We start from the raw sequence: 14,923 nt of genomic DNA on the forward strand, positions 1-14,923 counted from the left end.
GTGTGATGCCCATTTGAAGAGGAACACATGTAGGAATCCCAACCAACAGATGTGAAGAGATATATTGATTAGTCTAAGTCTAATCTAAAACCACTCACTGGGAACCAACTTGGAACAACAAGGAGTCCCAACTGAACAGGTGAACTGCAATGTCATGGATCTACACCAAAACATCATCAACTTCCAAACAAGACCACACAAAATTTGAGAACAACATCAGCCTTCAAGTTCCACTGCACATGAAATCAAGGAAATATATTTGGAAATATGCACCACATCATTCCCTATATAGGACTGCACAAAATTTGTAACACAATGTTAACTTCTTGGTTCTAACATATGGAAGTGTATTGTCTGTACACAATATATGCAGAGAGAACTGCAGAGAAGCTGGATACAACATCAGCCACCAGAACGCACTGCACAGAAGTGGAGTGCATGACTGGAGGATCACATGCCATCTACACCAGCAGAACACCACCATCATACTTTCTAGTGAACAGAAGTGATCACATTTACAAGGATACCTACATGGTCCATCACCCTAGTGGCTCAGAATTGGAAAGAGACAAGGACTCCTATATTCCACAAGAAGTATGAGAAAGGATAAAATTTAGTGAAGAAACTGAAGGAATTCAGACACCAGAAACACTGAAATGGGTGACTACAAAAACTCTGTATTCAAAAGCAGACTCTCCAGAGTTATTCAATTGAAGGGATGGTAGGATGGTCAGCTATCCCCTTCAGCTTTACCCATGTGAGTCCATGGGTCAGTACAGTCCAGAAGAGGCTTATTAATAAAACAAATATTATGAAGAAAACCTATTAGCAATCTTGTGAGATACCCCATCTCAGTAGTGTGCATTAGTGGCCATAGTTATACATCTTGATCATACAGTGAGGAATTGAGATATACTTTGTATATCTCGACAGGCAATAAATGGGACATGCCCCTGGAAGAAAAAAATGTATAGAGAAAACAAGATCTTATCTATTCACAGCCACACACACCAAAATGTGATGGATGGCAAAAGGCAGAAGTCAGTACTCTGATGAGAAAAAAAATAGTTACCAAATGAATACAGTGGGAGATGAACATATGATGTATAGGACATATTCCTGACTAAAGAGTTTCCTCTCATGGAAGATGGAGATAAGACTCAAAAAAAAAAAAATGTAAAGTGTCCAATTGTAGGCAAAGACATGGGGAATAGAATTTGAGAAAAAAAACCAAAACAATTTGAAGCAGTTGAGAATTCCAAATTCTAATGTAGAAGCAGAAAGGTCACAAAGAGAGGAACAGTGCTAGGGAATAAAAAGGTGGAAACCAGAACCACTCAAGGAAGCCATGTGGGGATTGGAACAATAAAGAGCACACACTGGACATAGAAGACTATCTGCAGCAGACCAGGAATAAAGGCCAGAAATAGAAAGAAGAGAAAACAGTGAGAAAGAAGAATAACCCTCATGAGCCAACAAAGTTTGGAGTAAGAAAAATCAATCTGGAACAACCACACAATAAGAAATTCAACTAATCTGGAAAGAATGTAAATGGAACCAACTGTTCAATAACAACTAAGAATATCCACTGTTAGGGCCTAAGGAGATGAGGAACCAGAAACCAAAACAATTATTAATCAGGTGCTCAAGTAAAATGGGGAACATATCCAGATGAAAATATCCTTAACTGCATAGCCACCTAAAAGATCTGATAGTCAATCTGAAAACACTGCCAGGAAGACTGTTGATGATAGACTCGCACTCCTCAACTTTGGAGAGAAGTATCTATGATTTAATGCAAATCCACAGGAGGTGGAGAACTATTATTCCCTTTGCTGTGCTCTCTCTTTATTCAACCACCAATTCAGACAGTCTGTAAGGGCAGGAGGAAGGGTAACTGGGGAATTCAAGGAATGCGAGTAACATTCCACTGGCTATGCAGTTTCCACCAATGAAAATGCATCTGTGATAACCCAAAGCAAAAGGGCTTCCATAGAAGCCCAAATCCTCAAAAGTGACAGAACCTCTTGTGGATAAATCAAGAGAGCAGTAAATACATGGATAATAGTAAGCAGTATCAAACAAAAAAGAAGTGGGGATGGTTGAACACAAATTAAGTGGGTGTTGAAAAATACACCCAAGATAAGATAAGATAAGATAATGGAAAGGCAAGCGGAAATTTCCCCAACTTTAGAATGAAAACAACACAAGCTGCTAATATCAACAATGGATGTGTGTGTGTTCAGAATACTTTAATTCAGAATGAACTAAAAGGAACCAGTTGTCCAGGTAGTGGTGTAAACTCAACCCTAGAGTCTGGCAAAAACAGTGACCACCCAATTAAATACATACAATGTCCATGGGAAAATGGACCTGGGAGAAAGAGAAATGGACTGGATTATCAGGGACACACCCCACCCCAAAACTGGCAAAAACAGTGGCCACCCAATTAAATACATACAATGCCCATGGGAAAATGTCTGCACTCAATCACTGCCTAATGTAGAAATGATTATAGGGAGTCACACTCCTGATGGTGTAGGGTTGTTACATAATGATTTACATGTGTTGAACCACACTAAACATATAGTATGTGCAAGTTCAAGGCTTGTTACATGCAAGAAAAATTTTGCATACAGAGAGCAGCACTGAACAAGAATAGTTATATATGTGAGAAGAGGTAATGTACTGTACCAAAATTATCAATTACATAAAACAGTCTAACAGTTATAATGCTACTAATAACACAGGCCTGTGATGGTTTTATTGTTTTGTACTTTTTACATGTTCTATAGTAATTCCTGTCCTCTGAATCCAAAAATTGAATAAATTTTTCTCCATCATGAACAGATTTTTCACCAAACATGAAAAGTGCTTTTACATAAGTGAATTATTTGCATTGAAATTGGATAAGTTTTGTTATACATTAAATGCTGACAACCACTGGCAACAGATTTCTCCAAACCAATTACAACATGAGAATCCTATCAACCATTCTAGAACCCAAACACAACAATACAAAATGTTCATTGTGGTAAACAAAATAATAATTTCATGTAGTTAATTTTTTTTTCTTTCTGATTTGTAAAAAATCTTTATGTGATAGAAAAAGAATATTATTTTTGAAAATAGCTGAATTATGGAAGATATGTGAATAAAACCAAAACAACTTTTATGAAGTTTAAATTTGCAGGCCTGTATAATCAATAACTGATTGGTGATTATGCCTAGCCAACTGTTAAACCAACTATCAAGTATCATTAGTTGCATAGTACACAAGTAAGAAAGCTACTTATTTCATCCAAAATAAAACATCAATATTCAGGGAAAACACAGTAATTTCATGGTTTCTGAAGTATCATATATGAAATAAAGTATCTAAAATAATTTTGAAAAATAAAAATCACTTTAAACATGTATACTGTTATAAGTTGAAATAAAAGGTCAAATGCACAGCCATTATCAAAAGCAGAGATAATAACAATCAACCAAATTAACATCAATTGATCAAGATATATCAATATACTTGATAATTCAGTTGTATTTTACCTAGCCACACTAAATCAAATCAGCATGAACTTTTAACAAGCTTAAAATCAGATGGCCATAAAATACAATTTTCTTTTTATTATTTAAAAAAGATACGATCAGGTGTGCAGAGCTTTAGTACCCCAAATAACTTGTCAATACAACCATATATTATAATGGTACTCAAATCATAAATATTAAATACAAAACAAGTCTTTTTTATTAAAGTTCAATACTCAGTACGTTTTTTTTTCTTATTTAAGTGCACAACATATACCTGTCACACATAAATATATTAAACAATGAAATGATAAGTTTATAATTTAAACTACCTTTATGAAGACGTGCATTTGAAAAGTTAAAAAACTCAAGGAAGTCCAAAAAATAGGTTATTACCTGAGTAATTCAATGTGGCTATCAATATTGTTTTTACATAAAACACCCACATTTAGAGATATTTTTTCCTAAACAGATAGATTTAAAAAATAAAACAAATTTTATTGCCTTCCCAGTTAAAAACATAATAGTCTTGTACTTGCTAATAATTAGCAAATTTGATCATTTCTCTTCAATTACTTTAAATAATCATTTATTTAATGATGCTTTCAGGTGTTCAATAACACCTACCAAAACTTGTAAAACTTGTCCACCTCTTCGAAGGAAGAATCACTGTTACCAAGTTGAGGTACATTAGGCTTCACAGACCACCTATAACAGAAACACACAATATTTAATTATATTTTAACTGCACAGCTTCTATGGGCAGATGAACCATACAACTTCACTATTCAACTCAAAAATTAGATAATTTATTTGTATAAAGCACCTACCTGGTCAGCAGTCATCACCTTAAACCCAATTTAACCTAAATTCTTCCTTTTTTCTTTACATAAAAAATTCTAGCATTAAAATAAATTTCAAGAAAGGTTATACTTAGACAAACTGGTGAAACACTAGTGTAGCACTTCTTGTTTGGTTGTTTTTGTTCTCTTTTTGGAAATTTCATAAAATCATAACAAGGGCTATCTTCACACATCCATCCCTAATTTTGAACTGATAGACTAGATCAAAAGCAGCTACTTAACAGCACCCAATGGGAACTTTTGGCCTATTCTTTATCTGACTGAATAGTGATATTTGACTATCACTCTCATGGAACACTAATAGCCCCAAAGTGAAAAGCTTTCTCCTGTGGCAACAGGACATCATGAACCTTCAGATTCACATCAAACCCTCATCTAGTAAAGAGAGAGAAATTTCTAGACCTTACTGAGGTTTAGTGTAATTCTCAATATCAACCCAAGAATGTGTACATTTGTATCAAATCTCAACATATACATAAATTTCTAGACCTTAATCAGGTTTAGTGTAATTCTCAATATCAACCCAAGAATGTGTACATTTGTATCAAATCTCAACATATACATAAATTTCTAGACCTTAATCAGGTTTAGTGGAATTCTCATTATCAACCCAAGAATGTGTACACTGTATCAAATCTCAACATATACAATGTATTGTCCAACTGACACTGTAGTCATATGACTTGCTTCTGAATCAAAAAAAGAACAGCTTACCTGATTTTCAGTTTCAATAATTCAAGTAAAATTAATAACTAAATAATGTGAACAACAAACAATTTGGTGTCAAATAAATAATATGATGTTGATAAAAATTAATTCTGATTTCTAATGACTTAAATCAAGCTGGTAAAGGTAAAATTCATCTATTTAATCCAGTTCTCACCAAAATGGTTGTTGTTTATGTAACTGACAATAACAATAGTGTTTTAAACCACCACTAAGCCTGTTGTATCCCAGCCATACTAATGAATCCTATTATTGTACAAAAGGACACTGGATATAGCATATACATTTTGGTTGACACATTATTGCACATAAGTTGGTTGTTTTAATTACCACAATAGAACTGAAATGGAAAACTGCTCTGTAAGCATTTAACATGTATATCTAATAAAGCAAGTAAAGTCTTGGTATCACAATATAAAAATTAAGTTTTCTTTTACAAAAGATACAAATGCCTAAATCTGTGATTATTACCTGACCAAATTTGATTGAATTTAACTAATAAAATGGCTCACTTTCTGTGAAAAAAAACATTATCTTAGGAATCAGCTTAGGTTTTTACATAAAAGAAAAACATTTCTCTTAAATAAGTTTGAGAAGAAAGAGTAAATCTAGTCATTTTAACTTCTGTTTAATAATAATGAGAATCTATCACATTTAGCCAACACTACACTAATACTGTTCAAATACATATTCAATTAAACTCATACACACACACATGCTTCTGAATGTATACACATGAACAAAGCAGAAGTATTACTAGTGTTTGTCCATGCCTACACATTTTGATCAATCTCAACAAGACTTGGCATGCACCTAAAAGAAAATTAGTGGAATTTGCTAATCAAGTAATGGTTGTTGTAATTAATAATTCAAATAACTGTTTATTTTCAAGAAACTTGGAAAGTTGCAATGATTTAAAACAATAAGTTAGATTAATTGATTATTTCACAAACTGTGATATAATCACTTGATCATATAGGGCCTGACCAATCTTCTAACCATTAAACTATACTTAACTTTGAATGTACTAAGAGCATCTTCACAAAATTTTAAATGCTTTAGTAAACATTACAAGTCTGTTATATAAAAAAAAATCAATTTCTTAATGAAGTATTTTTACTAAAGATTCATCTGTAAATTTATGAAACCTTGTACTCCATCAATCTGAGTTCATAGTGATTTTCATTTCAATATAAAAAACACTCCTTATCATCTCAAACTCTTTATATGCCATTTGCATAACACCTAGAACTTCCTAAATGTATGTAAAAAGTATACTTTTATATTTTACTTCATAAAATCAACTGTATGAAATTCATCAACATATATAAAATGAATAAAAACCTTTCTTCTTTGAATGCATTACTTGTCACCAAGATCTTTAATTACCTTCACAATCTCAGTTGTTAACATTTTCACATCTCTTTTATTTTAATTTTATTGTCAGAATGTTCTAGGGAAGCTGTTTGTTATTCCATGAAAAACAACATATCACTGCAAGAGCACACATCATAACTTTGAAAACTCGAATCTGTTTTCCCAATATACTGGTTGTGTAAAAAATAGTTCACATAGCTTTCAAATACACATCTTAGAGCACAAAATAATATATTTAGGCACCCATAATACAATGTTACAAACTACCAAAATTTAAGGGTTTTCTTACTAAAATATAAAGAGGTTTAAAAAATTTTGTTAGATCCTCAGAGTTGAGCAACTACAGTGACAGAAAGAAATCTTAAGGCAATTATCTAAGTAATACTGCCACAAAGTAAATACCATAATAACTTATTTGTACAGGAAAATAGGTTCTTTCTGTTGTTTAAAATTTGTCCCTCAACTAAGTGCATGTAGTTCAGGTAAGTTCCTTGAAACCTATGTTAGAGTAGGAAAAGCCTCTCAGACTAGTTTGGCAAATTGGTTGATGTCACAGCATATTAAAATAAGAAGTTAAAATGTTTTCATTTCTGATTGGTTGTACATTCTGACATTCATTATAGGAAAGAAAATATATTTAGAGAATTATCAGTGAATCATGTGACACAACAGAATGAAAACTGGGATTTTAATTATTTCCTTTTCAAATAAAAAATATAACTTAACTAATATAAGAACATGAATTATGAACTATATTTTGATGTCAAGTTTACTGACATAAATTGATAATAAAGTTGCTCATATCAATTATGATCTATGTCTTGATGCAAGGATTACTCAATCAAAAATGAAGTTGTTTATTTAAATCTTGAATGTAAACCTATAAAATAGTCATGACATGCTCAGTTTGATCCAATGCCCACTCATATGAATTAATAGAAAATAATAATAAGAAATCATAATAACAATATTTCAATTATTTGAATAGTTGAAAAAACTGAAAACTAATAAAATGAGCTACTAATTTTGATTAATTGATTATTTCATGTGATAGCAACCAATACTCATAAGTAGTGAATCATACTGACTGATTGCCCAGCTTTAACAAAGAGTTCATAGGAAGGTTGGCATTTGGTTTGATCTTCCACTGCTTATAGACCTCTATGTGTTTCCTATCGAATTAGTTCAATCTTTACCAAATTTCAAACTTGTAAAAACAACAAAATTAATAAGCTATGATGTTCTACAATCCCTCTGGGCCAGACTCAATAACCCCTGTTTGTTTGAATTTCACGCAAAGCTACATGAGAGCCATCTTTGCTAGCTATCCCTAATTTAACAGTGTAAGACTAGAGGGAAGGCAGCTAGTCATCACCACCCCTGACAACACTTGGGCTCCTTTTTTATCAACAAATAGTGGCACTAACTGTCACATTATAATGCCCCTATGACTGGAAGAGCGAGAATGTTTGGTGTGGTGGGGATTTGCACTTGCTACCTTCAGATTACAAGTGCCTTAACCACCTGGCCATGCCAGGCCCAACAACCCCTGAAAGTTTCACAGTGATCAGATGTTATGGAATAAGTTAAACATTTTTGTTGCATACAGCCAGATACCCAAACAATAACCACTTTATAATACAGATTATGCTACACTGATACATCGTGATGACATCAATGTTAAGTAATGAAAGAAAAACACCTTTACTTCACACCACAACAATTTAACTCTGGAAATGCCTCTTCATCATTTCTCATTAAAGTATAATTAAGTAAAAAAGTATATAGATATTCCCCTAACATTTGTAGACAGATTAAGTAGGATGTTTTCTTCACAGCTGATTAAAAAAACACTTATATGATAATTACGCATCTGTATGTGTTTAAAAATAATGATAGAACTTTGGATCATTTGATAGATAACTTTCATTATTTTTCAAGAGGCATCAGACATTTTACATTAGTAATTAAAATGTTAAATACTTAAATTTATCTCACTCTATTAGCACAACTACCTCAATAACATTCTATTTGACTCTAACCTTTCATTTCTTTGGAAAACTGGTTCAAAAACTTCAAAGAAGTTATCTTTACTATGGCTATTAATTGGTGGTATCTCTTCATCAAACTCAGGATCAACACTGTCATAAGATCGTCTCTTAGCTGGATGACCTAATATCTCATAAGCTGAAATGGAGGAATTCCTCAAAGTTAGAAGTGACAAGAAATTAATATCAAACACTGGATGAATTTAAGTACAAAGAATTATGTGGCAAACAATGTGTATGTTAATGAAAGCTTGTGTGTGATATATTAGGTTGAGGAATAATTCGTGAGCATTTTTAAATAATTTCATTCAAGCATTACATGCAAGACTATACAATACTTCAATGCATGAACACATTACACCCAAAACATTTATTATGATACTTTATTTCATGTAATACCTAGGTATATGGTATGCATTGTTTTAAACGAAATTGCAAGAAATTAAATGCGAAAAGCAGATGGTGTCGAAAATGCTCGATTTTGTCCACTTGACATTCCATTTAATGAGCTGAAAATGAAAGCACAAATTAAAGACATATGAAAATCAAACACACCATCTATTAGAGCAAAAATTTATCTACCAAATGACATGAAATATTTTGCGAAAGCGTTTCATTTATGAATATATTTTTTTTAACTTGAAAAAACGCTCACGAATTATTCCTCAACCCAATATATAAGTTAGATAAAGACATTTGGTACTAGTTATTGTTTAATGCTATCCAGATCTGATGGGTGTCATTTATATAACTTCAATTATCTTTTCTTCTCACAGCTGAAATACTTAACCAAACTGCATGAAATTTAGAACTCACTTAATAAATAGCTTCTAATTTTGGTTTAAAAATCATACAATTTTATTCAATTCTTTTAACATTTTTTATTTCATGAAACTTCCAAAATTTGGTTGTGGGACACTATTTTGAAAAAAAAAATTTCCTTCTTGTAATTAAAGTTGTTTTTTTTACTACTGATTAGAAAATCCACATAAACTTGATTGAATGTTATTACGGGGATATACCATCTATCAATCTTTATGATTATAATATAACTAATCAGAGGTTGGGATTTGCTGTTTTTAACATAGTCCTTCCTAATGAGTTTGTTTATTTATTTAACTTCACTAATATATATATACATATACACACACACACATATGTGAAGAGAGAGAGAGAGATTTCAAGCTCATCAACCAGGCTTTTGAACTCATATAATGAAAAGGTTATTGTTTTATTATGTTGTTAAAATATTATTTTGCTGATTGTAGATATACTATACAAATAAATTTAGTGCACAAACCTCGTGTTATACAAGAAAAATAATCATGATCCAGGTCTTGCACTGCTTCCCCAGCATTTTTGCGTTTGTCAGGATGATGGCGCAAAACTTTACGCCTGTCTGTCAAAGAGAATAACAGTGAGTAATATCTATTTCTACATCATTAAGTTATCACTGAAGCTATAAGTAAACTGTAACACTACAATCCTTATTCAAAAAATACCCAAAGATAAAATCATTAGGAAAACAAAAAAAACAGCATTGAAATACATGAACATCATTCATATACAATTGCATATATTGCACATTGTTACACATACTTCAGCTCTCTAAAATGCCAAGGTAAATAGACATGTGCCTGAACTTTGAAGAAATAAAATCAATTTGAAAAAAATCACACACTTGTTTTACAAGTCACATCACTTTATTCAAAACTTTTGGAATATCACTACATTTTAGGAAAAAAGAATGTAACCAGTGTCTTGCAAACCTTCCTTGAGTTGCCCTGAAATAGAGCCAACAAAGCTGAATCTTTAAATTAATGTTTATGATTGATGTACCTCCAACTAAGATTTTTTGTAAATACAGAAGCCATAATGTATCCTTACAAAATTTTGTAAGTTTTTAAAAAACATATTACAAGTCCATTTCAAATACACAAAAATTTTTACAAAACATTGGTCTGTGAATTTATGAAGTGCTTATGGAGTCAACTTGAATGCATGGTGATTTTAATGCTGAGAATAAAAAAACTTTATTCATCCAACAGTTTCGCAGTATATATATGACACAACTTTATTTACAGTTTTATTTAACCTAACATGAACATGTCATCAATGCACAATAAAACAAATGCTTGAAAAATATGAATATTAATTTTTTTTTTTCATTGAATGTATAATTTGCTGCTATATTCATGTTGAAGCTATGGCTGTTATGTGACAGAATAATGTTGAATAATAACTGGAAAAAGCTGTTAGTGTTATGTGACAGAGTACAGAGTAATGTTGAACAATAATTGGAATAAGCTGTGAGTGTTATGTGACAGAGTAATGTTGAACAATAACTGGAATAAGCTGTGAGTGTTATGTGACAGAGTAATGTTGAACAATAACTGGAACAAGCTGTTAGTGTTATGTGACAGAGTACAGAGTAATGTTGAACAATAACTGGAACAAGCTGTGAGTGTTATGTAACAGTGTAATGTTGAACAATAATTGGAACAAGCTGTGAGTGTTGTGTGACAGAGTAATGTTGAACAATAACTGGAACAGATGCGAGTGTTGTGTGACAGAGTAATATGTTTGTATGTATATATAACAAGAGAGATACACTCATAACATCTGCTTTTCTTCAGTTAAAATAAAACACTTACAAGCTCTTTTTATTTCCTCCTCTGTAGATGTAAACCTTTTGTTCTTCAGTCCCAAGACAGCATAGTGGTCTTGATTCTGTTAAAATAATTCTAATGAGTATCAGTAAATAACAATTTTTGGATAACTATTTTAAAAATTGTGTGATTCTTTTTAAACCTTTAAACTTCAGGTAATCTAAAAAATTAAAACTTGCTTGACCTTCTAAATCCATTAAATCCTTAGTTGCTAACACATGTAAACTACATAAACAAAACTTAATGTAAAAAAAAATTGTTACCAAAGTCTGAAAATAAGGGGAAAGCTTTCAACTAATTACCCACAAAAGTGTTTAATGAAAACAGCAAACACCTACAATATAACAAATAACAATTAAAAAGCTTGTGTTAAGTCTTGGTATTATCCAACAGAAATACATGTTTACAGTCTTTTTCTTTGAATGTCTTTATTCATGATTTGTACTTAACAATATATTGCTCCAACCTACTTTAGCATAACCTAATTCTTTTTTCTCCTTGTTCTGTCCACAGACTATCCTATCCATGAACCATACAAAGAACCTCCTACAGAAATATCCTATCTGTTCCTTACATTATTCTTCCTTCTGGAAGTTGATCACCTGCACAAATTAAAGGCTGAAATCTGTTACTTATTAAAACCTTTTCATTCTAATGACTCATCTTTAAATCTAGTATAAAAGCAAATGGCATGCCTTCTGGTCAGTACAGCTAAAAGAACTTGCCTTTAGATTGAATGAATACAAACACATAAAACATGATCACTTTTCTTACTTTCCAGTCTTTAGGATCAAGGCTACGCAAATAGGCTTCATCTTCTTCTGCCTCCTCTTCTTCAGACACTTCATCTTCGGAACTACTACTCTCAACTGAATGTCCTGAAGTACTATAGCGATTTCTCCTTCGTGCACAAAGTGCTTCGTACCATCGTCCAACAGGCTCTACTTTAATTTTGATGAATTCTGTAAAACAAGTTGATTGACTGATTGATTTAGTGTTTAATGGCAAAAAGCAGGAGGCTATCTGCACCAGACATTCGGTAAAAATGTAATAAAAAAAATAAATAAATATAGTAATAGACATAAATGGAAATGAAGGTAAAACAAAAAAGTATAAAACCAATGTTGACACCTAGTCTACAATGTTAAGATAGAAGGTAGAGTATAAGAAGTTGTAAGGTATTTACTCTAGCAAAAAGGTAATGATCATAACCTGCCAGGAAGACTAACAGATAAGTTCAAGAACCACTGTCAGTCACCTGAAGTTGGTCTTTCCAGTCCTGGTTCTGGGTTATGTGTCATAGCAACCAGTATCAAAATGTAAAAGAATAGAAGTTTTAAAAGATACATAGCAAAATTGTAACAATGAGTAGCCAAATGTCCAGTAAAAAGATAAAGTCAAGTAAATGGAGTAAAATTTGTAAAAGTAAATGAAGGTAAAAACAAAACAGCAATTAAAACAGAAAATGGTGTAAAAACCAATGGTGACATCCAGTCTTCAAAGTTGTAAAATATTTACTCTAGCAAAATGGTAATGATCATAACCCGCCAGGAAGACTAACAGGTAAGTATAAAAACCATCATCAGTCACCTGAAGTTGGTCTTTCCAGTCCTGGTTCCGGGTTATGAGTCAATATGGCCAGTACTAAAAAGTTAAGTAGTAAAAGTGTGAAATGATATTCAGCAAAGTATAATAACAACTTCGCCAGGGCGACTAACGAGTAGTTCAAACAGATAGTTCAAACAGTAGCGCTAGTCACCAGAAGTTGGCCTTTCCAGTCCTGGTGTCAAGTTATTTAATGTTCTGGCCATTGTCCAATGTCAAATTGAAGGAGAGAGATTAAAACTGTAAAAAAGAAACCACAATTAAAAAGGTGTAATGAATAAATATGCAACACTTAAATGAGATTAAAAACATTAATGGCCATTAAAAAATTAAAAACATTATCAAGGTGGACAGAGTCACCATCACCAATAACTCTGTCCAATGTTACAGACTGACCCTGGGAAAAAATATGTTTAAAATATTGCCGTCGTTGAGAATTGTAACGATGGCAAAAAAGTAAAACGCGGCTAATAGTGATTTGACTGTTACACAAACTACACATTGGTGCATCAGTTCCAAATAAAAGAATATGATGAATTAAAAAACTGTGACCAATGCGTAGCCTAATGAGAACAACTTCCTCCTTCCGAACTTTACAGAAGCTAGATGGCCAAAGTCCAATTTTGGGTTTGATTTGAAAAAGTTTGTTGTCACGTTGCTCACTCCAAGTGGACTGCCAGCTGACACGGAGCCAAGCCTTGAAAACAACACCATAGTCCATGTACGGAATAGGCATAGAAGTGATGGTGCTGAAGCAGACATATTTAGCTGCCATGTCTGCAAGCTCGTTCCCGCGAATACCAACATGGCCTGGAATCCAAAAAAACTGGACAGAAGTAGCTGCTAATGAGAAATGGGCCAGTTGGTTTCGAATATCAGTGAGAATAGGATGTGAGCTAACGTGTAGTGATTCCAAGGCAAGTATAGAACTAAGCGAATCAGTATAAATAGTGCAGTTGGAGTACTGCTCAGCTGCAATATGATCCAGGGCAAGAGATATGGCATACAGTTCAGCAGTGAACACAGAAGCTGTAGAAGGGATTCTGCGTGCAACTACTGACTCATAGCAAACCATAGCAGAGCCCACTGAATTACCTGATTTGGAACCATCTGTATAAATGGGAACTGAATGATTGTTTGAAAGATATTCATTGAATAAAAGCGGTACTTCCAATCTGGAGTATCTGCCTTTTAGGTGACTGAAAGAAAGGTCACATTTGGGGGCTGTAATAAGCCATGGTGGGATGGGCCAACCTGTGGAATCTGCAATGTTATCCAAGGACAGACCCAATTCATCCAATTGCGCCCGGATGCAAAGGCCAAACGGAGCAATGACAGATCGTCTGTTCTGAAAAAGTACTGCCCATCGAGGAAGGAAAACACATTTCCAGGTGGGATGCTTTAGTAAGGAACGAAGTTTCGAAGTATATTGTAAAAATAGTTGCAAACGGCGAAGATGTAGAGAAGGTTCATGAGATTCAATGTATATGCTTTGAACTGGAGAGGTACGGAAAGCCCCAGTGCAGAGTCGAAGTCCTTGGTGATGAATGGGGTCCAGCATCTTTAAGGCCAAGGGTCTGGCAGAGCCATAGACCACTGATCCATAATCGAGTTTTGATCTAATAAGAGCACGATATACCTTTAACATTGAACAGCGATCTGCCCCCCAACTGGTAGAAGAGAGAACACGGAGGATGTTCAGTGCTCTTGTGCATTTGACCCGAAGCTGCTTTAAGTGTGGTATAAAGGTCAGTTTTACGATCAAATGTTTACGATCAAAGATAAGCCCCAAGAACTTAGTCTCCGGACCACTGGCAGCAACACTTCACTGATATGAAGTTCAGGATCAGGGTGAATACCCCGTCGACGGCAAAAGTGTATGCATACAGTTTTAGAGAGAGAGAAATTAAAGCTGTTCACCAGAGTCCACTTCCGTACACAATTAAGGGCGGTTTGTAGTTGCCGCTCAATATATCTCATGTTTGACGACTGACATGAGATGTGAAAGTTGTCGACATACAGCCCATTCGCAACAGTGAGAGGGAGTTGTTCAGTGATGGCATTTATCTTTATACTGAAGAGTGTAACACTCAATACACAGCCTTGA

General features: G+C 33.4%; 1 protein-coding gene across 1 annotated transcript in view; it reads right to left on the bottom strand.

The window, feature by feature from the left end:
• The window catches only part of LOC143240724 (dnaJ homolog subfamily C member 2), a 47,794-nt gene that overhangs the window by 25,125 nt on the left and 7,746 nt on the right, over positions 1-14,923 (bottom strand). The window contains exons 3-7 of the mRNA XM_076483654.1: positions 11,986-12,173; positions 11,197-11,272; positions 9,843-9,941; positions 8,537-8,681; positions 4,156-4,236 (exon numbers count right to left, since the gene is read on the bottom strand). Of these exons, the coding sequence (XP_076339769.1) occupies positions 4,156-4,236; positions 8,537-8,681; positions 9,843-9,941; positions 11,197-11,272; positions 11,986-12,173 (589 nt within the window). The remainder of the gene's footprint in view (positions 1-4,155; positions 4,237-8,536; positions 8,682-9,842; positions 9,942-11,196; positions 11,273-11,985; positions 12,174-14,923) is intronic.

Source organism: Tachypleus tridentatus, chromosome 13 (assembly GCF_004210375.1).
Source record: "Tachypleus tridentatus isolate NWPU-2018 chromosome 13, ASM421037v1, whole genome shotgun sequence".
In the NCBI taxonomy this organism is placed as follows: domain Eukaryota; kingdom Metazoa; phylum Arthropoda; class Merostomata; order Xiphosura; family Limulidae; genus Tachypleus; species Tachypleus tridentatus.